The 27731-nt window shown below is 35.9% G+C and overlaps 2 protein-coding genes across 22 annotated transcripts in view; one reads left to right on the forward strand and one right to left on the reverse strand.

Moving 5' to 3' along the window:
* LOC110837589 (uncharacterized) overlaps positions 1-22854 on the reverse strand; it is a 29121-nt gene extending 6267 nt beyond the window's left edge. Inside the window, exons 1-3 of one of the 9 annotated variants that reach the window (XR_015537003.1) lie at positions 22840-22854; positions 20632-22243; positions 13236-15462 (exon numbers count right to left, since the gene is read on the reverse strand). Coding sequence is in view for 4 of the 9 variants with exons in the window: in XM_022079872.2 (XP_021935564.2) it covers positions 4588-5341 (754 nt within the window). In the remaining 5 variants the exon portion in view is untranslated. Of the gene's footprint in view, positions 1-752; positions 2651-4587; positions 5705-8417; positions 10240-10262; positions 11838-13235; positions 15463-20631; positions 22244-22839 lie in introns of those variants that run through there. The other 8 variants (XR_002545741.2, XR_015537002.1, XM_087355560.1 and 5 more) reach the window with 8 other exon arrangements.
* LOC110837590 (uncharacterized) overlaps positions 1-27731 on the forward strand; it is an 83310-nt gene extending 55579 nt beyond the window's left edge. For 6 of the 13 annotated variants that reach the window (XR_015537008.1, XR_015537006.1, XR_015537011.1 and 3 more), the window contains 3 exons: positions 12718-12836; positions 25841-26092; positions 27606-27731. Coding sequence is in view for 1 of the 13 variants with exons in the window: in XM_022079873.2 (XP_021935565.2) it covers positions 24713-24848; positions 25077-25108; positions 25841-26092; positions 27606-27614 (429 nt within the window). In the remaining 12 variants the exon portion in view is untranslated. Of the gene's footprint in view, positions 1-11924; positions 11940-12717; positions 12837-22691; positions 22826-23578; positions 23701-24018; positions 24037-24665; positions 24849-25076; positions 25109-25840; positions 26202-27605 lie in introns of those variants that run through there. The other 7 variants (XR_002545748.2, XR_015537009.1, XR_002545745.2 and 4 more) reach the window with 7 other exon arrangements.

The raw sequence follows: 27731 nt of genomic DNA on the forward strand, positions 1-27731 counted from the left end.
TTGCATAATGTAAATTAATTGATAAATAGGAGAATTAATAGAGGAACAAATGGAAACATCGAATGGCGCTAATGTTGTTATCGCCACAGAAGGTTGCACTTGTTAACGCATTCGTATTTTTAAAAGTGCTACATAGTTCGAATTATTAGACTAGTACTTTCAAAATTAAATGACTGGACAAGGGACTCAGTACCAAGTTTAATTGAAATTCGTTCATTAGTTTCGGAAATGCAGTATTTTAACGGATAGGCACTATTTCCCCATTTTACGTTTAAAATTAAGTTTGTTCCTGTTTTAATAATTGGGGAGTTTAGGGAAAAAGGTTTCTAGGGGAATGTTTGGAAGTAGGAGGGATGAGGTGATGGGAACTGTGTCATAATTTTTACTCCTCGTCACATATTATTAGCGTTATCAAATCAAGGAGGGTGAGATGGGCTGGGCATGTGGAGAAGATCGGAATGCGTACAGATGTTTTTGTTGGAAATCCTGAAGTGAAGAAACCACTCATTCTTAGATGGGAGGATAATATTGAAGTGGATCTTGGTTGGAGGATGTGTTGGATTCGTGTGGCTCAGAATGAGGACCAGTGGCAGGCTCTTGTGAACACGGCAGCATATTTTTGAGTTCCGTAAAAGACATCGAATTTGTTGACTAGCTGAATGAATTATTGGCTTCTGAAGAAACACTCTGCTCCAAGGATTTGGCTAGTTTCAAGACAGTGAGACAGTAAAGGAGATTAATCTGTACCTCACCTCACCAGATTTTTCTGCACTTCCCGTCGGGACTCCGTCTCTTTCCATTCTCACACGGTGGCTGTGGCCTGTTCGGGATCTGTACAATATTTGGAGATGCAGTGGGAACCTCGGGATTCCCGGCAGGAAGCGATTCGTTTCCAGGCACCCGATTGTCGTCCAGTGCGTTAGTCCTCACGAGCAGCGTGCATATCAACATCAGCTCGAAGAGCATTACTAGATTTGAAGCACAATTCATGGAAGCACCTTGCTTATGCTTTTAGCACAAGATTATGATGAAAATATGGAAACGCCTTCCTCCGAATATAACTTCGTTTAGTAACGACTCTACGTATCTCAGTACGTCAACTGACCCTTTGGCTTGCTGGCACTGCTTCGTTATTTGCCCGCATCATATAAGTGATGTAACATCATGTTGTATCTTTAACATGACTTATGACATGGTCCGGATTCTACATAGTAACATGATAGGTTCATTTACGTCACATACGCTTTGTATTCAGTTTTCCATTCTATAAAATGGAAGGCCGGACTAGTTGCTGATTTCTAAATATTTTTATTCCAGATCTCAATTCTTATTTCAAAACCCTGGGATGGCCGTGACAGATAATCGTTTTGGAATGTAATTCTGCCATTTCTCTTTCTTATTTTTATGTTGTCATTTTTTCTCACTATATTCTTCTTTTCCATTTACTTCTATTGTCTTCTCTACTTTTATTCGCTTTACTTTCATACTTTCATATTCACCTTTTAATTTTATTTCTTTATTTTAAGCGAACAATAAATTAAATTGAATCTCTAGTCCATTATGTATTATTATTATTGTTATTTAATTCCTATATAAACTTTCCAGTGGCAGAATATGAGGTTCTCACGGCGGTGAAAATGTTGACTGTGTTCTTCTGGGTTGGAAAGCAGCGTGATCCTCTATGCAGTTAGCATCGTCCTTCCGAAACGTCGTCACGCCACAGAATACCACAATTCAATTCATCTCTTTTATTCCGAAGTTCTAAATCGAAATGACGTTTAAAATGTTTCTGTCAGCATGGTTTGTCTGGAGGAAAACAGCCTTTTGTGTTTTATAGATGAGGTTCTGTTCTACTAATATGACAGAAATTATTTCTATTAATAATATTATTGTCCATATTTTTTCAAGGCACGTTAGGTCGCACTATGAAAGCTGTTAAACTACGACAATATGGAGGTTCTTTTATCGTTCTTATCGCTGGTGAGAAACGTAAGAACAGGTCTATTCAGTCTTAGTTTGGAACAAACCTATTGAATTAATTCAGAGAAAGCGAAACGAAACAATTACACAAAAATATTAACTAACTTAACTAACTAATTTCCTGGTAGCAGAACCCATAGGTACAACACAGACAAAACCCGCCACCGGCCACGATCCTGAGCCAACTCCATCCATTTCCCATCCTCACAGCCCACCTCCCTAAGATCCATCTTGATTTTATCCTCCCATCTCCTTCTTGGTCTGCCCAGATGTCGTTTTCCAGAAGGATTCCCTACCAAAATCCTTTATGCACCCCTTGCCCCCCCCTCATGCGTGCTACATGTCCAGCCCATCGGAACCTCCTATATTTCACTATCCTCACAATACCAGGTACACAAAAACATTAGTGTCTTAAAAACGTAATTTTCTAAAGTTATTTTTTACTTCATACAACCATCCCGTTTAAACGATTTTAATTGCTCTACACAATTCTCAGTCAACATTTTCCCCTTAGTCTGAGATTTCATTTTAAAAACCATACAACGCAAATAATTTGACAATTCCAATAGAATTCCACAAGGTATGAGATTCTTAACGGACTGGTAGAATGTAATGATAATATACAATACAATTAAACATATTTATGGTTAAAAGTAAGCAAGAAGTTTGTTTTCCTCACCTTGTCACCAAATAACCCTGCAATTGCCGTGCTTATCCAGTCTTTCACCCTTTTGGCAACTGGGTGTGTTCTTCCTCTGGGGCACGTCAATTATCTTAGGTTGTACATTAGCGTCGTCGTTAGTGGTCGAAGAAGATTCTGAAGTGGTTCTGCTTACACAGACACAGATGCACAGAACGATTACAATTACAAATAAATTTGAATGAAAATTATATCTCCCGTATGACCTGGACATCATAATCGCCAGACTTCAATCTGTCATAAAAGTAATTCGAGTGTCTTCCAGCTTCGCCTCTTCGGGATCACATCGGATGTCCCCACAGATTGATTACAGTTCTAACTTTGCGTCAATCTGGACATGCGAACAGTTACGTTGTCGTCACGTGGTGGTTGGTTGTCCTTAGCAGATAATGAATGGTATGACCCTGCGACTGTAATCCCGGACCGCGCTCTTGCAAGCCGTACTTTATCAAGGTCAATAAACAATTTTGAAATCAATGTGACTAAATTTCTTACGACTTCCTGAACATTTCAGTTCTTTGCTTTCTTGGACAGTCACAAAATATAGGCTCTGCTAGATTATTAATCTGACGTTTTTCAGAAAATAATGATGACATGACCGGTGGCGACAAAAACAATGATAATGAAGATGTTGATGTTGTTTTGAGTTGTCACGCCCTGAAGATGGAAAGAGTAAGTTCTTCCGAATCGTTAGTTTCTAACTACGGGTCCACATGGCGCACAAAAGAACAACATCGACAGCAAAAATACAAAATCATGTGGTACGAAGATTTTCAAACAATTCTTCTTGCGTTCGTCACGAGTTAATTGTCTTCTGCAATCCTGGAAGTCTTTGTCTTATTTACCAGTACCTTCTTCAGTTTACAATTTTAAAAAATCGTTTCCTAATATTTCGAAGAGTTCGTCTGAAGACTTCTCATTTTAATAGCGTGTCATCTTCACACAAATTCCAGGAAACAGAGCACCCACGGAAGAGATTAATATGAACACAAAACAAACATTTATGCATTTTATATTTCCTTAAGTTCCTCATTCTACGTTAGATATTTTCCGTTTGTTAGAAATAATTCAACATTGCTATTCATTCTGTATTCCCAGGAATAGAGACATTTTCTGATAAAGAAGACGTTTTATGTTTAATTGTGATTCCACTGTGTACATTTTTATTGTATTATGTGATATAATTATTAAAATTTGTCCTAAATTTGTAGCTCATGCCTTAATTAACTTTTATTAGTAGAAACGCCGGCCAACTACTTTACACTATTATCTAAGAATAATATTAAAGTGGGAACATTCCAGTTTAACCTAGTTTTCTGTTGGACCTCTCAGGATACTTGTGTCTACTGAGACTACTGTTTAATCTAATCTAAATTTTAAAAAAATAGAGGAAGCCTTTATTGAGATAATTCTTCCCCAGGAATCTCCAAACTTATTTATGATTAAGCGTGCTGAATGATTTTAAGATTTATTTGCGGTTAAATCCTAGTATTAAAGCGAATACGTACTGCAAATTTTTTTAATATTATCAAATTTTTATGTCCAGATAGTCTGCAAACTTAAATTATTACACCATTATTTTAGTTTTAATTAAGTTAAAAATTACAATAACCCAATTTAAAGCTATTTTCTCATTAATGTAACATCCACAACTTAACGCCAAATCTGATGACACAAAGGGGATCTTCCTTATGCGAGTTGTAGTACGGAAACTATCGCAACTGAGATAACTATATCAGGGTGACCTGGCGCCATAAATGCTGAAAAGTCGCTCTTATTAAAACGCTGCACACAGCCTGTATCACGAAATGTCGCAATAACAAAGTTTCCTTCTCTTACATAACCGTGTATGGAGTTGATGATCAGAAAATGAAGGAAAAAAAGAGATGTATAAAATATAATCTTACCCATATCGTAGAAAATGTAACCGTCTTCCACAATTCGGTGAGGATCTTCAAATTCACTATCTTCAGTCCATTCCATACCATCTTCTGAAGACATGTTGTCTATGAAATCCGCGAGAGCTTGGACAGCGCTGTTGAAGTCCAGTGTAATTTCATCACCACTTACTTCAGCTGCATTTCCCACATCAATATCACGAGTTTCGCCATCGTAATTTACAATAGATATTATTAAAATTCCTGGTATGTCTTCATAATGAACGTCATCGATTAATGAGACTCCAACATGGCCGTCAATGGCGTCACTTTTCTCAAAAACCAGTTCATCGATGTCGTTATTAAAAACATTCGAAGACACTAAACCGTTGATTTCGGATTCAACAACCTCATTAAACTCATAATTTCTTTCTGTTGTAGATGTTACATTATATGTATTGTTATTCAGTTTCTTCTCTGTTGATCGAGTTAAAACTTGTGCATCGTTTGGCATCGCATTTTTATCGGTATTTACCTCAGTTGTACAATTGCTTTTGGTGTTTAAGTCGACAATAATCCTACCAACTTTATTTCCGTTGTCTGTGAAGAGTTTCATGCAATCTTCACTTTCTATACAGTCTGAAAATGTCAGTCCTACATCTTCTGCACTGTCAGAATCGTATAATGAGTATTCTCCAGAAATAGGTATATTATACACACCATTGTTCAGTGTCAGCAACACCAACCCAACATAATTAAATGACAAACATGCTAGTAATTTCATTGTTACAATGTAGATAACACTTTTCCTAACCTTATTACGACGTTCGTTTCACAACATTCGGTAAAAGTAAACTCCGTTACTGAACTTGTATGTCCATAGTCCAAATTACAGCTAATGAAAGGTACAATACGAAGTTCCACACGCTTCAAACCTGACCAGATGTCTTTGCGTTGCGTTCATAAACACTTCTCTGTTACATAACATCCCAATGTGTCAAAACACTTTCAGTTACTGGCACCACAAACAATAACTGGTCCGGTTCTGACCATGTGTAGGGTATAATTTTTCTCACTGAGTGTTGGTTTGCTTGAACTTTGACGCCGAGATCCTGGTATGTCATGCTGAACTGCGCCGATAACACATCTGTCGACATGACACTTGTCAACAAGCGAATGATTGGAATGGTTGGGATTATTTGTACAATGGATAGACAATTACTTCCGCAGGTGGTCACTGTAAAATGGGATCCAATGTGAAGCAGATAAAGATCTTTTATAAAATTTCCGCTGTCATTAAAGTGTATTATTTCTGACTTGAGAGAATGCTATACCAAAAACTTAAATATTCTTTGCTGTAACTGGGGAAATTATTGATACATAATATTTAACGTTTGGTAACATTGTTAATGGTGTTGTATATAAACATCACAGATACTTTTGTTTGTTCAGAGGCAAATTCAGTAACAGTTCTGAGCATAATGATAGTAATAGTGATAATCAAAATATAATCACATATTAATAACAATCTTAATACTACTCCATAAATTCGTATTTTAACTATAAGTGCTTAGGACTCACTGAAATTGATCCTCCTAGAACTGCCTGCCCATCGGATCCCTTATGTTAATTCATTTTGATGCTTTCAGTACATACTGACGAATTATCAGCATAGATAAATTTTCTCCGTAATGTAAAAGACAGTACAATGCTATTGAATTTATAGTTTAAATGCGTCATGTTTGTGTTTAATTCAGTAATATATTTATTTATTTCCGTCAATACACAAACTTAGTTGTTAAAATTGGTGTTATTAAAGCTAAACTTTAAAATTTGGCGCTCATCATCGCTATTACGATGTTACAATTTTAGCGCTCATTATTTTATTTCACAACATGTTTCAATGCAACTGCATCATCTTCAGGTTATTTTCGTCTTTAAAACTAATGTATATTTATTAATGCAACTATCATTGATTTGTTTGTTTTGTAGTTTTCATTTTCATCACAACTCTGGTATGGATCTTATATTTCTATATTTTATAAATATTTTCTATTTTCCAAACTCTTTTTCATATAAATAATTAATAATTCGAATGTCAATTAATTGTTTCACAGACTACAGAACGACTGATCTAAAACATACAAAACACGACGAAGAACAAAAAGAAACAACCTACAAAAATGAAAACTACAAAACAAACAAAGCAATGATAGTTGCATTAATAAATATACATTAGTTTTAAAGACGAAAATAGCCTGAAGATGATGCAGTTGCATTGAAACATGTTGTGAAATAAAATAATGAGCGCTAAAATTGTAACATCGTAATAGCGATGATGAGCGCCAAATTTTAAAGTTTTAGCTTTAATAACACCAATTTTAACAACTAAGTTTGTGTATAGACGGAAATAAATAAATATATTAGTGCAATGCTGTATAGAATTCGCAAAGAAAGAAAGAAAGAAAAGAAAATACATTGGATTCGGAACAAAAATGGCTGTAACAGATACTAAAAATTAAACAACAATATAACATTAAGTTTATAGTTTAGATGCGTCATGTTTGTGTTTTCAATTCATACATATATTTATTCTTCAAGTCTATACACAAACCATTTTAATATTGATGTTAAAAATTAAAATTGATATGGTATGTTATTGTGTTTCTATGTTTATAGTGAATTTTCATAACAATATCCAAACTCATTTACATATAAATAATATTAATAATGTTAATTATATTGTTGATAATTTCACAGAAATAATGAACAAATAACATAATACGCCACATAATATGCAAAAGAATCAGAAGATAAAAGGAACATCCACAACTACAACCTACAATCTACAATTACTGAAAAGCGTGCATTAAAAAAAATATAGAATAGTTTTAAAAATAAAACCTGAAGATGATGCTGAGACATCGAAACATGTTGTAATATATAGCGCAAATTGTAACATCGAGGAAACGATGAATAGCGCGAAATATTTATATCAATTTTAATTTTTAACATCAATATTAAAATGGTTTGTGTATAGACTTGAAGAATAAATATATGTATGAACAATATAACACTTAAAATCGCGTTTAAATATTGACCCAAAGAATAAAAAAACCTGTTGCATAATAATCACTTTTGCAATAACTTTAATTCCCTATTACCCAGCTGGACTAAGAATTTATTTAAATATACAGTTTTTATGCATTTTTTAGGCTGCTGTTTGAATATTTATGTTCCAGACTTTAAGACTGTAGTTAACCTTTCTGTGTCCATATACACTGAGTGTCCGGCGACCTTTCGTCTTCATTCGATTTTAGGATTAGGCCACATTGAACAGACGTCACCTTTTCAAAGATTTATTTATAGTTTTCCAGTTCCTATGTAATTTGTAATCTATCACACTGCTGTTGAAGCAAAATCAAAGCACTTTTTTTTTCTAGTGGTGGTTTTAACGTTTTTTTTAAATAAAAATCTGAAGTCTTTAGGCTAATCAGTTACATATAATCGCGGTACACGCCGCCGTGCGTTGCTTCTTCTTATTTTACACCTTTTCTCTAAAACTTTCTTTACTTACATTGTGTGCCACGATTGATATTCTTTTTAAATACTGACAGGTATCGATTAGAGTATAAAGTAAAATGAGTCTCACAGTGAAGTGATAACAATCATAATTAAATTTGCTTTATAACTTTCAGCGTGTAACTCCTATACGAAATTGTATTTCATTTAGAGAGTTCTGTAGATGAAACATTCAAATATACGCACATCCATAAGACGTAGCTATTATTTGTTCACATTAAAGAAATTACACCACTTCATGTTGGCTACAGATACTGTGATATAGTACCAAAACTTACCTACTTGACAATCCCGCAAGATGGCTTCCGTTCCTTTTCTATCATGCATCATCATTATCGTCATTGTTATTATAATATTCTTCTTCTTCTTCTTCGTCTTCTTCGTCTTCATCTTCTTCCTCCTCCTCTTCTATATCGTTTTCCTTTTCTTCCTCATTGACGTCAGTTCTGTGATCTATGAGGGCTTCAGTTACTCCACCAAATCCAAGAGAATCATTTTCTTCTGTAGTGACACTTGGTTGTGCAGGAGAACTTGATGGACCACTTGGTGGTGTAGAACCACTTGGTGGTTCAAGACCACTTGGTGGTGTAGAACCACTTGGTGGTTCAAGACCACTTGGTGGTGTAGAACCACTTGGTGGTTCAGTACCACTTGGTGGTTCAGTACCACTTTGATGTTCAGGAAAACATGGTGGTTCAGGGTCACAAGGAGAACATCCCTCTGCACCATAGTCACAGCCATCTGTACATCCGTTATCATAATAATAATAATCTTGAGGCATATAGGAACAGTAACTGTACCCCCAATTACACGGGAAGTAGTTCCCACCCATAAAACCGTGGTATTGGTACGGGGGTATCATAAATCCATCTGAAAATATTGTTTTCTGTCTTATAATTAAAACTGCACAAACAAATGCGGCTAGAAATGTATATCGACCAACACTCATTTCAATCACTATGTTATATGTATTTTAAACCACAAGAATAGTTTCTATAACAGTATTGAAGAATTTCCGAGTGAACACGCTAAAATGATACAGTAATATAAATCGTTATTATATAGGTCATTATGCTCAGGCCTATTATATAATTCTTCAAATCACTGAAGTAACCAATCGCAAATAATATTAATCTGTTCTATTTTATTTTAATCTTGTATTGATATAAATGCCCTCGACCAATTATTTATCCCTTATAAGTATTATGCTGATACCCGAAACCAAGAGGTCATTCCAAAGAGATTCTGACAGGCAATAGTCTGACTGAAAGTTCATGACATCTGGTGATAAATGTTCGGAAATGGAAATTTTGCGAAATGAAGATAATGCTTTGAACTTATGTCAAGTGACGCTGAAAATGATACAGAATACCAATAAAAGGGTTTATACTATGCAGGATAATTTAATAATTATTTGCCAAACGTAAAGTCATTTAGAGATCGTGCATGTCCATCTGTCCGCATGTTTTAATTCAGAACGGATGGCAGTCAGATTTGTTCTAAAGGTGTGGATGTAATTTTATTTTGGTTCGTTTTGGTCTGATATAAAAAAAATACTTATAAGTAAGCAAGTGGTCTAAAATGATGCACTAAACTCATCCCCTGTGTACAACCGCGTCAAGTTCTGTTATAAAAGCAAAGTTTTGGAGACCCTGCTCTCTCCATCATCAGGATCTACCTTGGTAATTGATATACAGCATTTATCCGAAAAGTTCATTTCTAATTCATCGATTATTTGGCTGAATTATTTATAATATTCTAAGACTTAATACTGTAAATATATTTATGAAATTTACATTACTTTGATAGATGTAGGGCTACTTTCCTTTGATTTCGAAGTCGTGTATTTATACTTCGGGTTAAAAGTTAAACGTTATAAACTGCTTTTGAAGCTACCATTTGAATGTAATTATAAAACATATGACAAAGGTCATATCCCAGTGATATGAGCAAACTTCATAAACTTTTGGAATTGTCTGTAATTGGTTCAACTGCAGAGAAGACAAAGTCTAGTGATCACCCTAACGTCATGACAATTTTGTGCTTTAAACGTAAAATAATTTGAAACATAATTTTGACTGACATTTACATTAAATTATTATTGATAATTCTAAATTGATTACCTCGATCAGATTGTATCTCCTGAGAAATTATTAGCATTCATGTGTATTTTCTTCACCGTTTACGTGCTATATAACTCATTGTGGCTCAACGTCAGGGATTTCCAAGTCTTCACTTTGCGTCATTTCTTCATATTGAGTGGAGACGTCCACACTGAATTGTGTAGTAAGGTCACTGGTTATCAACGAGTAACTTGCAGTTGTCGATTCCATCTCCGGCGCAGTAATTAACGTGTGGTTGTCTTCAACATTTGATTCTGTTGATGCTCCAGTAGGTCTTTCACTTACGTATTCATTTCCGTCGTCAGTAGTTAAGGTAAAATTATTTTCAGTAAAATCAAGAACTGGTTCTGTTGTTTCTGTCGTTGTCTCAGTTTCTTTTGTTGTGTATTTAATAGTTGATTTTGTTGTGGCCTCAGTTGCTTTTGTTGTGGATCCAGTAGTTGATTCTGTTGTAGACTCTGTTGTTTTTGTTGTGGTCTCAGCTGCTTTTGTTGTGGATCCAGTAGTTGATTCTGTTGTAGACTCTGTTGTTTTTGTTGTGGCCTCAGTTGCTTTTGTTGTGGATCCAGTAGTTGATTCTGTTGTAGACTCTGTTGTTTTTGTTGTGGTCTCAGCTGCTTTTGTTGTTGATTTAGTAGTTAATTCTGCTTCTGATTTAATAGTCGATTCGTGTGAGATTTCAGAAACTAGAGCTGTCGTTGTGGTTGCTTTTGTTGTCGATCTAATAGTTGATTTTCGTAAAGATCCAATAGTACTTGATCTTGAAGCGTCAGGCTTTGATTTGGTGGTTAATGTTGCAGTAAATTTAGTCTTTGGTTTTCTTGGAAGGTTTGCTTTTGACGTAATCTGAATTGTTGTTTCAGAGAAAGAGACTTCTTTACTGGCCTTCAGATTTTCTTGAAACACCTGTTCAGTTTCGTACTCATAACAGCAGCAGCATTCCGCGTACGAGTTAATCGGTGGTGGAAGTAGTATATATGGAGCAGGGTAGTAAACGTAGTGTCCCCACTGATAGACATAACCAAGGGGCAAACTTAAATAACACTGAAGAGAACCGAAGAAGAGACACAACATGAAGGCACTACAAGAAGATATTCCTGTTCTGGAACTCATTCTTTGGATCAACGGATATTTGCAGTTCGTGTTGATCTCCCACGCAGCGTGGCGTCTAAGAAATGTAAACTCTCACATTACACCTACTGGTTCAAACTGAGAGCTTGATTCGTGTAAACAAAACTTTGAACTTAGCATCAAAATCCATCCACTTAAATAATGTGAATATATCGCTCGTATGTTTTTTTGTTTTGTTTTTTTCGAAATCATTATCTACAGAAGAACTGATGGTATCGTAAGTTTGTATATAAAAAATGCATTCACAGAGAACAGTACTCTTCCGACTGTCTCATAAGTCACAAGACTAGAAACTGTATGTAGCAAGTGTTTTGAAACAACGTGATAAGTAATAAAGAGCGATGACGTAATTCAGCATTTTAAGATATTGCATAAAAAGAAACTTTGTTTTGTACATAGATCACCTACTGTTGTCAGAGTAATGGAATCTATAGAATATTGCGATAAGATGGGAATGTGTGTATCCATTCTTTGTGACACACCATAGAAGCTTAAGGTGGCGTTCCATCTGTGCAACGTAATCCATAACCAAGTGTTTGAATTACGGTAATACTTTTCAAATGCTTAGATAATGCCTATAGAGTATCGCAAGGTGGGATGGCTTTGAATTATTAATTCGAAAGTTTCAAAATTAAATTACAGTAGCTTATCTTGAGTCACAGTTCTAAAATGTGTGTACGGACCGAGGAAACCTAGGGAAAATATCAAGATATTCATTGCTGCTATCAGATTCAAACACTGGACCTCCGGAATAAGGAACAAGAACGATATCGATTATGTTAGATGATAATAATGATAATAGTAACGATACCGTGGTAATGTTAAGGATGATGCGTTCTTTTCAATAAAAATACGATATAGGAATTCCCTTGTGCGGTTTTGTCCGAAAGAATTCGCAGGTCATTCTAGCAGCGGATGTCCGTCAGATGACGCAAATACTTATTTTGCTAAGAGATAAAATGACACATGTTCTCGCGAAAATAAAATTAAATGTTTCATGTCAGAGGAATCACAACAAAAGTGTTATAACCGCAAATGGAACATCTGTTTCATCTACCGAAGACCTACAAACAATTAGTCGTCTGCAGCAGCCGTTGTCACTATAGTAACTGGCCGGTTCGCTTTATTATACAGAGCCTTCCTCGAAAACCTAACAATTTTTGTATGCTCATACTCCTAGTTTCTCCGCAGCTCCCCTTTAATCATAAACCGTGTTCTCAGTAACCGATCGCTGGACCGTATTCTGAGCTGATCAGTTTAATTTAGAACTCTACTTCTTCCTGGAAATTTTATTTTAATTTTTTTCATCTCTTTGTCCTCTCAGGAGCCAGCAAAATTAGTCGGTGCAGTGACTAGGCTACGGACTGGACGATTGGAATTCGATTCCCGGCAGGATACGTTTTCTCCCCTCCACAATGGCTTTCGCTGTTCTTTCTTCAAGAGGTAAAGCGAATGTTAACTATTCAGCTGTATTATTATTATTATTGCAATTTTAGATTTTCCATGTCCATTTGGAACTTGCGTAAAGTTGTTCGGTTCTTTGCACAGTTGTTTCAATGTTTCTTAGTGCTGTGACAGTTGAAATAATGGTCTCCTGGAATGTGTCATCTTGTATTCTTGTAGGTAGTTACAAGCATTTAGGAGAAACGTAATGCCATCTTCAGGGACGAATTGACTTATTCACTGAATAATCATTAAAGTCGTCGATTAATAAGAAATGGCCTTTTAAAATGCTAAATTTTAAGACGGATATAATTTATGTGACAACATTTTGAGGTAACTGCCCATATGAATGCAATATAAAAAAAATTAGAGTTACTTATGTATAATAGATTATCTTACCTGCAATTTATAATTAATAACTGGGTCTGTTGGTCTTTCCATTTCCGATCGCTTTTCTTCTTACCAAATAATTCATTCTTGTCGCTGAACCAAATTCATGCCTAAACAGTTCAGCGTGGGTCTCAGGTTGCACTTTTGAAGTTGTTTCCTTCTTTTTAGCGATATAATTTCTTTCCATTTGACAGTTTCCTGTGTTGGTGCAAGGTGTACTGAACTCGCAACAAGGGATCTGTCTTTTTGGGTTTGATTGTGAACCTTTCGACACATTTATTGTTCTTATTAAGGTGCCGCCTAACAGAACAGGGTGGTTTTAATGTTGGTCCGTTAATAATCCACGGTGAACCAAGCACGAAGAATCCAGACGCTTTACAAATGGACAGAATTATGTCTATCCCAACAATCAACAAAACACTTGCAGCAGAGAATCGTTCTGTTATGTTCATTGTTTTAGTAAACATTATTTTCCAAAAACATACGCAAAACAATGATAATTGGCACTATATTTTAAATCTGACACACCATTTTTAATTTCTTAATGTGGTATTTTGAAGTACCTAATAAAATTAACACGTTTAACTGGCATCGCATTGTCAACACTTTAATGACTAAACAAAATTTACTGTGTTTCTTAAGACCGTGTAACAAAACATTGCATTTATGGAGCGTTCTTGTAACCACATGTGTGTTCACTGGAATAAGGAAGGTCTTGAAATTCTGCTGTGCCTAGTGGCGGAAGTCTTGGATCTTTGTTGCTTCACGTAAAATTATCTATTGGCATAAACTTCCCTTTAATACCACAACTTCCTTCACCGACATTGTTTTAGTCTGAGAGTGCCACAAAATTTTAATTTTCTTGAGAAGCTGATATTCGCTCGTCTGGTCAGTAACTCCCTGGCTTTTATGGAACGCGATGCTTCATCAGCGAGTGCACAACAGCCCTCCACTTGATCATATTTTGATCCAGATTAATCCAGTTGGCACTCTCACACCCATATTTATTTTAGATCCCTTTTAATATTATCTTCCTATCAACACCCAGTGATTGTAAATGGTCTCCTCTTTTTTGATTTTCCGACGAATATTTTGTATTTCTCATCTCTCCCATGCGCGCTAAATGTCCCGCTCTTTCCTGATGTGATCGCCCTGATAATAAGCGTTCTGGAAAGCTAACTGCTTGGAGCAGAAACCTCGAGAACGTAATAGTACGCTCAGTTAATCAAGAAATTCACAGCCATTTATGATATCCCAAACACCGTTTTCCTAAAATTCAAAATCAATATTGTCCTTCCATCTACGCCAAAGTCTTATAAGTTGTCTCTTCCCCTCAGGCTTTCCAGTCAAAATGTTGTACGAATTTTTAGATTGGGGGTATGGAGGTGCAAAAATGTAAGTGACTGCTTTGGGTGGTCGTCTAGCTTAGAAATTGAACGTCTCTCAAACAAACCGTTTTCGTAAAAAGGAACCATCTTGTTACGAAATGTTAGATCTACACAGGGCCTCGGATGGAAGTCGTGAAAAATAAATACAAAATTTTAGCCAGAGATGCTGAAGTAAAAATACCACTTGAGATATATGGTTAGAAGAAAAATATTGAAAGCCTTTCACAAAGATATTGTGTGTGTGGGTGTATAATTAATTGATTCAATCTATCTACCTCATCGATCGTCCGTCCGTCGCCATGAAAGTGAAAGCGGAAGTGATGGTAAAACTCCACGTGTTTTTAATTTTGATGGTTGATGGAGGCGAGTTGTCAACTTTAATTTCCGGCCGATTTATCCCCTGGAAAGGAACCTCAGTATTCAATGGATGGGAGCTTGGAGCGTGAATATATTGTCGAAGACAATCCGTAATTTTTCGGAATGGAACTCCAGCTGCATAGGCAGTGACTGTACCGAGAGATTGTCAGAACAGTAAAAAATAAGTTCACTCAGTTTATTATGACTATTATGTTACATAGTGGATGTTCAAATTTGAATGAATATTTGCAGGCTTTTCATTAATATAAACGTAATATTAAACATAAGGAGTTTTACTTCAAAATACGCACAAGATTGTGATGGTCATCGTGAATTGTGTTAACGTCCTGCTTGTAAGTTTGTAACACACTTGTAAACAAATGTTGAGAATTTAAGTCTTCTGAAGAATATAAAAATTATCAGGACAATTCAGGTCACAGAGAATAAATTTCCTATTAATGATGAATTCAGTGGCGCTCTCCGTAAGTTACCTGTAACAATCAAAATGTAAAAAAAAAACAATTCAGTTAATTCTTTGAAACACGAACTTTGTCTAAATAATATTTAAAAATTCAGCTCACGCCTCATAGAAAACACAACACTTTATTTTTACAAAGATGCTGTTTAGGAAACTAATCGCTGTTAATTCTGAGAATCATAAACAAATCCATAAATACAATGTGCAGAGTTACTGGCGTTATTGTTTGTTAAAGTTCAGAGCTTTAAAGGGTTAGTGTCTTTATTGTGATAAAAAATACATTCGTATTTCGTTTTCTGTAGTCAAAGTGGTTAATCGGAGAATAATGGGATGGCTGGTACTCCTCCTTTACCCACCTGTTATCACTTGTACCAGTAGCCATTGTCGGGTCCGACACATTCCCCTGCATTGTTGTGGACGAGCCCCGGTTCACATTTATTTCTAGGAGGTGCGCATATGCCGTTAGCGTTCAGATACCAACCGAAGAAGCACCTTTGATTCCCGTGTTGCTCACGGCTACGCACGCCTTGGGCAGAATCCACCACAACTACGACTCCATTGTCGTCTTCCAACAATGGCCAGTCTTCATGCGTCTTCCCTTCACTGTCATCAGGACCGGCGCCATATTGTTTGTCATATTTTTCTTTATCATTAGAATCATCGTAATATTCATGCGTGGTTTTAACTACAGACGGTTCGTACACGTATTTCCTAATTACTCTCACCAGTTCGCTTTCGTGTTTATTTTCGTTATGATTTTCGTCAGAAATTTCATCATCGTTCGTATAATCGTAAGCATATTTAGACACATCATCATCTATGTCATCATCATTACCTTCTTCATTTTCGTCACCGCCTTTTTCACCTTTATCAAATGTATTATCGTTATTATTAAACTCATCATCATTATAATCATCATCGTAATAATAATCTTGATCGGAAAAATAAATTTCCGAAGAATCGCTATTGGCTGATTCATGACTTTTGTCTTCATTTCTTTTAAATTTACTGACTGCTTCATTGTTGTTAATAACTTTATTCGAATTAATTTTATCACGAACATTCGAACCAAAATCATTTGACTTCCGGTCGACACCAGATTTTATAGTGAAGCCACTAATTGTCACGAGAAACAATGCAGACAACATGAACACTGTGTTCCACTTCATTGTTACAATTTGTACGTTTGTTCTGGAAAGTTTTACGGATACACACAAGGCAGATCAGATTGTCGCCTGTCGGTGTAACTGGAAGACTAGACAGATATCCGTATTACGTGTACGTCTTCATGTAACCGGTCGTGGCTGTCATCTACCACAGTATGTGCTGTTAAGAGGTTGACACCGTACAGAAGCATCTTAATGTATTTAAGGGAACACACTGTACACAGCGCAAGAAAAAGTACCACATCCCCTTCCACTTCCAGAACCAGAGCAATTTCCTGAAATCCTGTTTTTTCCACCGATTTTTACGGATGTTTTGCTCAGTCTGTTATAATAATTAATTTCATTCTGTGCAGTAAAACTCCTCATAAGGCTCAGATTGCGTTCAGCATTAGAATCCGTCTGTTTTCACTAGAGGACTATGTTTATAAAACCTCAAGTTAAGTTTCAAGACCACTAACAGGTTTTGCGTGTAGATTATAACACAATCATCAAAATTTGTCCTTGAGTAAATAAATAACAAATATTCTCACTCTATAAGCACAGTCGTTGTTGTCTATAAGATCGAGACTTTCAAAATCTTCTGCTTTTCTGCATTGATATTTTTAAGTACAAATACCTTCCGAAACGTCGGGGTTTTTATCTAAGTATGAATGTAAAGTTATCCCTGTTTCTAATCGTCATGCTGAAAAAACTTTTTAACTAGAAGGAGTATAAGAGACGTGGCAGTGAAGCTACACACATTCTTAACTTGGGAACTAGACGGATAATAATTATAGCTGCTTTACCCCAGGGGAAAAGTCTTTGAGCCCACTGGATGAGTCGATCTGCACGTGAAAACAAAATAAATTCTTTTAATGAACCTGTGATGCCACATTTCCTTGACATAGTTCCACTTATGTATGAGACTTTAAAAAAATTAATTATTATTAATAATAGGTAGGATTTCAGGTTTTCACGGCGGTGAGGCTGAAGATGGCTGTCTTCTGGGTTGTTGCGCGCCGTGTAGTGTGATAGAAATTTACGGACGTTTCAGACGTCCTTGCTGCCTTCGTCATCGCCCCGATGATGTCTCTGAGTTGTGACGCTGTATAGGGTCGTAGTTACGTACCAAAGTTTCGGAGAAGTACACTGTCTGCATTTTAACGTAGCTCTGGCAATAGAATTATTTTGTTCTCATATTTTCACCGTTACCTTATACGTAATTGTTAACAAACAAGACAGTACTTTCAGTTATGTTTATTATCGATCCCCATACAGTATTTTCCCAATGATTCATTTTTACTATCCATCAAACCGAAAGCTAAATATTGATTCTTGGCAGTCATTTTGTTTCAGATTTTAGAAAACTTAAGTGCATAATTTTCATATTTATTAGACGGTCTGTTATCACACTAATTTTCAGGACGTTACATTAGTCTAACTTCTGAAATGCACACGTCCATTTTGATATAATAATTATATTACATTAAAATATACGCAGGTAAGGTAACTTCCAGCGGTATGATGTTCATGCCAAGTTTCGTATAAAACCAACATTCTGGCTTACAAGTTATTATATATAATTGGAATAACCATGATGGCACCATAAACTTATTTTTCGTTATCATACAAGAATATATATTAAATATTACAATGCCATCTAAAATCTAATTAAGGTCGCCCACCTTTTTCCCAGTCACTTAACTTTACTGAGCTGTCGTTTTCGATATGGCTTACAACATAAGAATGATTAACACAAAAACCATTGTGCATGTCAGTTACCCTACCAACTGAAATACAAATGCTAAACAGTGGGATGTGTTTTATTTCTACGAGACTTCCCCCACTCCAGTCTGCACGATCTTCTAACACGTCTTCTACCTTTCCTGCATCCCATAATTCTTATTATGAAGCGCTTCCATCTTGAATTTCCCTCAGACACGCCCTCATAGTCACACGTAAATTTGCAGTCCTTGTATCGGTTCCGTACAGTAGTACTAAACTTTTCCCACAATTCATTATTTACACAAGCAAATTCCATTTTGTCTGCCTCACTTGTGTTCTCTGAAGACATGTCAGAGCTCCAAGGAAACCACTCCTGATCCAACATTTTATTAATTAGATATCTTTCATAACCACTGGACCAGTCACCAGTATGATGTTGATAGGTGATCCTCCAGTCTTCACCGCGGACTCTTGAATTATCCTGTTCTGGTGATAGGTCTATATTTGTACTCCCCGGCCATTTTAGTAACGTATCCTCAGTGTTCTGTAGAGATTCCCAGGAAATTGCTCTATTTGTCTCATCAAATTCCATATCGTTCGATATATCCTCACTTTCGCCAGCAAAGAATTCATGCCCCAAGTTTTCTCGCTGCAATTGTGATCCTAAAGTCTCTTCTAAATTGGTCAATCTTTGATTGTAATGAGTATTTGCTGTATTTTCCTGAGCTGTGCTGACGTCTGATGGCGTCAAATCTTCGTACAAATTGCTGAACAAATGTTCGGGATTTTCTTCTGATATGCTGATGCTGGAGACACTGTGTCTTCTCGAGTTGTTGTTTTCAAATAATGGGCCAGTTTGATCCGGTGTTAAAAAATCACTGGATCCTGTATTAAAATCTAAATGAGAAAATATAGCAAATAGACTTTGTAAAGTGTCATTTTCAAGACTTACGTCGTCTGTGTGAACGTCTTCTGCTGAGTTGAACACATTTATCTCCCCAGAGTCTTTATTCTGAACTCTCCACACTAAACCGCTGTTACAGTCTTTTATGAAGACAATTAAAGAAAGCCAAGGTACAATAAACTCAGTTGGTGAAACATGCATAATGGTGAAAAACGGTGGTCGTGTGATCTGTCTACGTCCGCAGTGGAACCCGCGTATTGGTTTGGAGCAGAAATGACTAGAAAGTTGCAGCATACTGACCCGAGCTTCTAAGGTCATCGAGTTCCGTGTCACTCCACGTGCTATCAGGCGGTGGCCTTGTTAATGTAAGAGCTGTGTTTTGTCTAGTATCAACATATAGCTCTTGTTAAACAGCGAATTTGAATGGGTCTATAACTGAACGACATAAAAATAATAAATATATAGAAAATGTTAATCGGAACACCCAAGATCACGGAGGTGATCTAGGTGAAGATGAATTATATTAAAGCGAGTCTTCAAGGAAAAGGGTTCGAGGATATGGTCTGGATTTATTTAACTCCTGATATGGAACATTTGCAGTTCCCTAAAAGTTGAGAAAATTCTTGACCATCTAAGAAAACTATTAATTTTTCCATACGGATCACGCATCATAGGGTTAGTAACTTAGTCAGCCAGTCAGTCATTAAGTCAGTATGGGGTGCATATAGTTAAGTCCGATCTAATAATTAAACTTAATCCATGTTAAACTTTTCAGTGGGGAAATAATGTTTTCGTATATATTTAATTGGAACTTATTAATTCAGTTTTCGAGCAGCTAAAATGTTTAATTAAAGGAGCAAACGAACCGAAAACAAGATATCTGTCAACGAAGACATACGTCGAACATAAAAAATTAAGAGGGACCAAAATCAAAGCAAAATACTTTGTTTATACCTTTTCAAACTTTAACATAAAAATATGTGTTCCGAAAATGTGCATCATGAAACATTTGTAAATAAAAATAAACACTAAAATATGGACGCAGGAACATTAATTAAAGACAAAATGGAACTGTATGAGATATAAATTTCTCACTGCGGTAAATATGTCCATGTTGTTCTGAGTTGTGAAGCCTTGTAGACTTATAGGCAGATACCAACGTTTGGAGAGAACATACTGACTCCCTCTTCGGGGCTGAAGATGGGGACAGTGTATTTCTTCGTGACGATGGTATCTACCACAAGCCCACAAGAAGTCAGAACTCAAAAGAACAACATTGACGAAACAGGATTGAACCAGATCTTGCTGTTTTACTACAGTGCGCGCGTAATGTGTCATCATATGCGTCTTAATGGACCTGAATTCAAATGTCGCGGCACACGGGTTGAGAAACTTTGCTGTGACCCACCTGAATATCAGCGCCTTCTTCGTCGTCGTCCGTACTCCTTCCTGCACTGCCCGTTAACTTTACGGTAGCCAGTCTCACACCCTCCGTCTCTGAGCGGTGCTCGTATCATGCTCCTGCTCTCTGGCACACCCTGTACAGTTCCGTTACCTGAATCTTGGGTTATTGCGCCTTGATGCTGAACACTTTCAGAAGAAACTGGAATGTAGGCCAGTGTACCTTGCGTTAAGGGTTGAACTGTTGGGAAGTGTTTAGAAGTGTACTGAGACTGTTGATTGGATGTGTTATAAAGTACTCCATGAACGATGTTTCTTATCCGGTCCAAAACCCCTAAATTAAATAACTGACCCTGAACTGGTGTGAAATGCATGGATGTGACCATTGTCACACACAAAATAATTTGGTACACAAATTTCATGTTTGAGTGTCTCTGAACGCGCGCACAGTCTCGCGTATGTCACCTTAGCACTGAACTTGCTTTTACATCGCACTTGGTCAAATCTTATACAGTTACGATGTCACGTTTCACAGGACCTGAAGTAAATAAATCTTATCTACATGATTTGTTAATTCTGTTATAAATATGTCTGATGTAATTCTTCAGACTTCAGCAATTGGCTGGAACAAATTAAAAACTTATCGACCGCTTTTCTTCACGTTATATAATGCCACGAATTTGTATTATTGCACTACAGCTCCAGGAGTAACACAGCTCTTTAAACCACTTGTTGCTGATAAGACGTTACTATGGTAATTGCTGTGGTAATTGTACTGCTAGCCGCGATACAGTGTGGGAATTTTATCGTCTTCCATGCTAATGGTTAATCGATTGAAACGGATATTGTGGTTACTGCGTTGTTTTAAATACACAGATAGGTACTGCTTTCGTAATATATTTTAGCAATTTTCGCTAACTTCGTAGTCGACCTAAATGGTGGTTTGCGTTTCTGGTAATTGACGTCATAGGCCAACACGATGCGATAAAAGTGCATTTTTTATATGTAATCTATGCATGGCATTGACATACTGAACAAATGATGACTATGAAGAAACAAATCTGTTATTCCTTTACAGTAGAAAAATTTACAATCTACAATAAAATATACGTACATAACTTTATAACATTTTAAACTGAATGACACTAATGTTCCTTCCACTTCTAGAATTTACATGGCCGTCAGTTTGGTGCTGTTAAACACAGACATTACTAATATAGGGAATTCTCCGGTGCCGTGAAGTTCATGTCGAGATTAATTGAGGGGACTAGACACACGCAGTTCGTCTACAGGCTCCAGACGAATAATTAATGATTTTTTTAAGATAAAAAGGCAAAGTTGTCATTACGTTTAAGCAGGTACCACACCATGAAAACTTGATAGAGCTCCACACATTCGTAACGCCGACGATAGAATCTTCGGCTGTGTTACGTCCAACTAAATACCCCAAAGCACCAACTGGATATAAGGCTGAGTGGGCCCTGGATTCGCTTGGACGCGGTGACGAATAGACAAAATCCTGTCCCTACCGGGAGTCGAATTCCTGTCATCCACCCCGTAGGTACTTATTGTGGGTCCATTGACAGCTATCTCTTCTTATCTGTTTCTTCATAACTCTACTGAAATTGTTATAGGCCTTAGATATAACAATTTATACAAATTCAAAATATCAGATAAGATTGTGTTACCATTAAAAAGCTATATTAAGGAAAACGTTTATATTAAAAAATTAGCTTTACGGAAGACAGACTCGTAATACATGCTTGCCACTTAAAATATCGAAAATCAATCACTGTTCATGAATAGCCTAGAATCTATCTTCTTTTCTTGGTGTTCCAGAATTATTTACTCCACCAAAATTATATTCTATGTTCTTGGCACTTACATACTTTTACGACCAAGTCTTGAAGCTATCTTTGAAAGCTGTTTGCATCTGAGCTCATGGAGCACGACCTTTCCGTGACTCGTAAATGTTCTGATTTCAAAATTATCGTCTGATAAATAACCATGACGTGGAGTTTCGAAACAAACAACTAGGCCAGTATATAGGCATTATGCATTCAATGAAAACCAGAATCACAGATAACATATTCACTTTTATTGTTAAATTAAATACTGAAATGATAGGCTAAGTGCAGTTAACATGTTTATAATGTAAATATTAAGTGATTGGAAAGTGTTACTGATTATTGAAGCAAGTGGTATGTATAGTTACCATTGGGCTTTAAAGAGTCGATCCCGTGAATCAGATTTTGTTTCCCAGATTTCAAGACTGCGCACGTGCCGTGGCTCGGATGTCGCAGTTACCAAACAGAATTTATAGATAAAGAATATTGTTCAGAAGAAAAAACAGTACATGTGTGTTTATGGCCCAAATCGGGAAATGTTACGCAAAACGTTATTTTGGGACGCTGTATCGCTAACGAATTATGAAAGATTTTTCCATTATTTACACCGGGGCCCTTCAATTCATGTGACACCTGAACATAATGTAAACCAGGCGTGTAAACCTCCGGGCGTACGGCCCTCTTGGGGCAGTCTCTGATGTTTTATGCGGTCCCAAATGACTCGGTTTTAATAAATATTAAGTTCCAAATTTACGTCTGCTTTACTTTGCGTATATTAAGAGTATATTAAATTGATGATAGTGTTAACACTTCTTAGGTTTAAATGTTTTCCTGATTAAGATATCATCTTAGATTTTTATATGTGGAATATCCGTTTGTCTGTTGACAGACGATAAGCGTATTTCGATATTTTATAATTATTCCTTCAGTCGTATTCAATGTCAAAAGATAAACTTATGTTGATTGACCTTCAGACCTTGTGGAAAGAATTTCCATTATAAATATTTGTTACGGTGTTTCTGTGCAGATATTTTAAAATACTTGGAGCGCAAGGAACATCAAAATATAATGCTATCTGTTAAGACTTGCATGTTCTGGGTCTACTAGCTTTAGCCAGTTTCTTAGTTCAGGGGTCCTTGACAGCTGATGATACTTCAGAATCTACGTCTGAGAGCAAGGGGAATTAATATTCATCGCTACAAATGCTTTATACGTGATATTACTTTAATGTGAGTATTACGCGTAAATAATAATGCTACTACTACTACTACAAATAATAATAATTACATTATCTTTTAATGGTACCTATTAATAACACAACAGTTGCCTTAACTCAGTAGAGCAAGGTCTTTCAAAAAAATCATATTTCGTCAGTTCGTCAACATGTTCTCGTCTTTCATTGAATACGGATTTTCATTGCCCTATTCACTAAGGTCTTGTACTGAACTATATAATGAGCTACTTGAATCCACACCATAGTCTTACACATTATATTGTTGTCCGTCTGCTCCCAGGTTTTCCGAGCTGTCCTTTTCCTGGAGATATTTTGACTACTTTTGTGTGCAGTATGTCCATCCATTTTGCTATAATTAATTTAATAGCTTTATAAGATGGTAAAGTTGCGTCATATTGTGATATAATAAGTATATATTAAATCTTGTCCGTCTAATCACAATAATTCTTATTAAATATTAAAATATTACAATAATTAACATTTCACATGAAAAATGATGGTCTAATGTAAATCGAATATTTCGATAAAGAACATCATTTAATATTTTAAATATTTTAAATGTTGAAATGTTAATTATTGTAATATTTTAATATTTAATAAGAATTATTTTGATTAGACGGACAAGATTTAATATATACTTAATAGCTTTAATAACTTAGGCTGAGGGTAAATATTATCAAGCTAGAACTTTAGTAAATTGTCTCTTGATTGATTCTTTGGTTGTTTAACTATACTTTGTAAACCACATGAGTATACATTGTGTTGAATTTTGGTTTCTTTCGATCATGCTATATCCAGATGCTTTGCTGTCACGTGACATCACTACTGCACTGCAAAACTTATCTTTAAAATTCACCATTCTCAAAGTATAAAACATTCTGTGGTGAATTTTTAAAATAATTTACAGCAACTGGAACCTCATAAAATAGTCTTCGACTTTTTTGTCGTAATTTGGATCTTTCCACAGATAAGTAAACTTTTTTTCTCTCAAGTACTTTTTTCCCTATATGCCGATTACTTATAGCTGTAAAATATCTTCGTCGTTCCAACCGCAGTACAAACATTTGTCATTTCTTGATAATAAAATTTTTACAGGCTTATTTCATTCTCATTTGCGCGTCAGCATTTGTCTTCGAAATACTAGTGAGTATGAATGTTTGTTGATATTTTTATCTGGGTATAGCAAGAGCAGTTAGTAAAAATTATAATCAATAAATTCAGAGAGCCCTTATATGGAATTGAGAAGTTAATTAATTTAGTTTAACGTTAATGAAAATTAATTACACCAATAGGTTATGTTTACAGTGTAATAATTTTGTGACGAATACATTTAGGTCGGATTGGTAGTATATAAGAACTCATGTTCCCCAGGTCACGTCATTCTGCTGTCTGATATCCTATCTGTAAGTACTAGCAATGCGATTCAATGCAACTTTTTTTATGTTACTTAAGAAGTCGTGGACGAGATCACGTATATGTATAATGCATATAATATTTAAGCAAATTAATCGTAGCTCAGGGGGAAAAAAGTTAAAATAACGCAGCTAATATCACGGCTGAAAAGATTCATTGTCGTTGTCCTGTAACGAGAGGTTTCAAATCTAAATGGGAATGACGACTGGGCGGATGTATGAAATAAATTGGAAATTAATACGGGAAGAAGAAGTAAGGACGTAAAGACAGGACAGGGACAAAGGATAAAGGAAGGTAAGGAATCAGGATACGAAATAAATTATTTGTCGTTGAATTTCAACGGGTTTTCTACACTAGAGATCATAATAAGTTGTTGGTTATGATTCTTGTTGTTGAAAATGCACTACCTGTAACTTCGATTTTGTGTCTTATTTCATTAAAGAAAGGGGAATGATATTGAGTTTTACATAATACGTCTTTGTTAATTACAGAAGTTTCTCCTAAAACGAAAGAATTTAGCGTGATAATTCATAATTTGCCTCAACCATACATATTACTGGTAGTCCATATATTTTATTGTAGTTGTATTAACAATACAGTTTATGGACAACCAAATGAAGGTGTGTGATAGTAAATTACTTAGGCGTAAATAAATATGCACATATTTAGTAAGGAAACAGTCTAAAGTGATCTTTGATTCGAGTAAACATTTCTCTTTTCAGCCACTAAAAACACTAGAATCTCAAAAAGCCTTAAAAATGCTGTCGGTGAAAACATTCTTTGCACTGATGATCCTCGTCGCTCTTATCACTGACCCTTGCCTCACCGTAATGGCTGCCAAGCGTGATGGATCATCAGAATCGTCAGAGTCATCGCAGTCATCAGAGTCATCTGAGTCGCATCGTGGCCGTCACAGGTCACGCTTCAACACGTCAGATGGCGGCCATGATGACAACACGATACCACATGTTTCTGTAAGTGCACGTTTAAAACTGCATAAGAAAGACCTTAAAACTTTATAATCCTTACGAAACATTGCCGAGGGGCGCAAAATGGACAATGAATGTAGCACTCACTGAACAGGTAAGAGATACTGACAAAATGTTGGAAGGGAAATCTGAAAAGAACGGATGATTTTGAAAACCTATTCCCATACGGAAGGATAAGTATCCTCGAAACATCTGCAAGTTTTAAACATCTGACATGGCTGATGTCCCGAGAATATTTTACAGATTAACGGAAGGATAATATTAAAATGGGTATTACATAAATAGAGTGTTAGTATTTAGACTGTATTCACCAGCTCAGGATAGGAACTTTTGACGAAACTGAACGTTCGAGTTGTTTAAAGGGCACGTAATTACTTGGCTAGATAAACGACAATCAGCTTCTCAAGAAGAACAATGCTCCATTGAACTGGATTGGTTGTTTTTTTTCCGTAATCCGCATTTATTATTGAACGCTATCGTATTGCTTCAAATATGAATGTGTTTATTGACACAGATCATAGAAAAGTAATTTCTTACCCCTAGTCTGATATCACTTAGTGTTTGGTATTGAATAGCCGCGTTCTGTGTTAAGTCTTATAAATATATAACCAGTCATTAATGATTCCTTAAAAATGGAGTAAGAACGTAATTAAGCAGCAAGTTGAAGAGGTTTCCTTCTCCGTGAACGCTGGCTCTAACATTATTTGTTTCAGCGCAATCATAATATTAATTCCCTGCCGTATTACAAGGGAACTTAGCATGTGCTCCACTTTCCGTCTTGATGAGGAAGAGAGGCATTCCTCTTGAGACTTCTGCTAATAATGAACAGGCAACAAATTAGGTACAATCATGTGCATAAACACTGGGTTACAGCATAAAATCAAGACAATTATTCGTAATTGGCAGTTCCCTGTTCCATCTCTTAGACTGGACTTTATACTACAGTGTAGATAAATTAAAGTTCTAGGAAACCTCTGACATTTGAGGCTGAGGAACGAAAGTTGTAAGTTGTGATTATCTGACCCGGAAGAGCTCGATCGAGAAATTGTGGAAATAACTTGTGTACTTAGTTTAAATACAATGCACGATGAGACTATCGATTAATAATTATAACATTTACTGGTACATTTACGTGCGCAGTTCCAAGTAGTGTATATTGCTTCTAGGTTAAACTTAATACGTGTCATTTTTGTTTTGCAGTGACGCCTTATCTATAATTGTTAACATATAGAATCTTGTTCCATGCAAATTGTTGCACGGTTTATTACTTATTGATATCATTAATAGCCGAGTATAAATTTCGCGCGGTCGCCATGTTGTTATTATATTCTCCAATAAGAATTACTTTAGCTTAGCGAAAGTTGCATTTATTTCTAACTTCTGCTGGATTTTTGTGAAGAAATAAGGATTATATTTATCGCTACATTTGGTTAAGAATTTCTTCCAAAATTACGACACATTTTATTTATTTAAACTCTAATTTTTGTTTGGTTTTCAGCACTACTGACATGCTTTTTTTATATAAAAATCTGGACTGGGCCATGAAGGGATTAAGGAAGAACAACAAAAAGACTTATCCTGTACACAGGCGTATATGATAATAAACCATAAATTTCTGTCCTCA

The sequence above is a fragment of the Zootermopsis nevadensis genome, unplaced genomic scaffold (genome assembly GCF_977971745.1).
Source record: "Zootermopsis nevadensis isolate Lab colony 2312 unplaced genomic scaffold, Znev_1.0 Znev_ptg000024l, whole genome shotgun sequence".
NCBI classification, from domain to species: Eukaryota; Metazoa; Arthropoda; class Insecta; order Blattodea; family Termopsidae; genus Zootermopsis; species Zootermopsis nevadensis.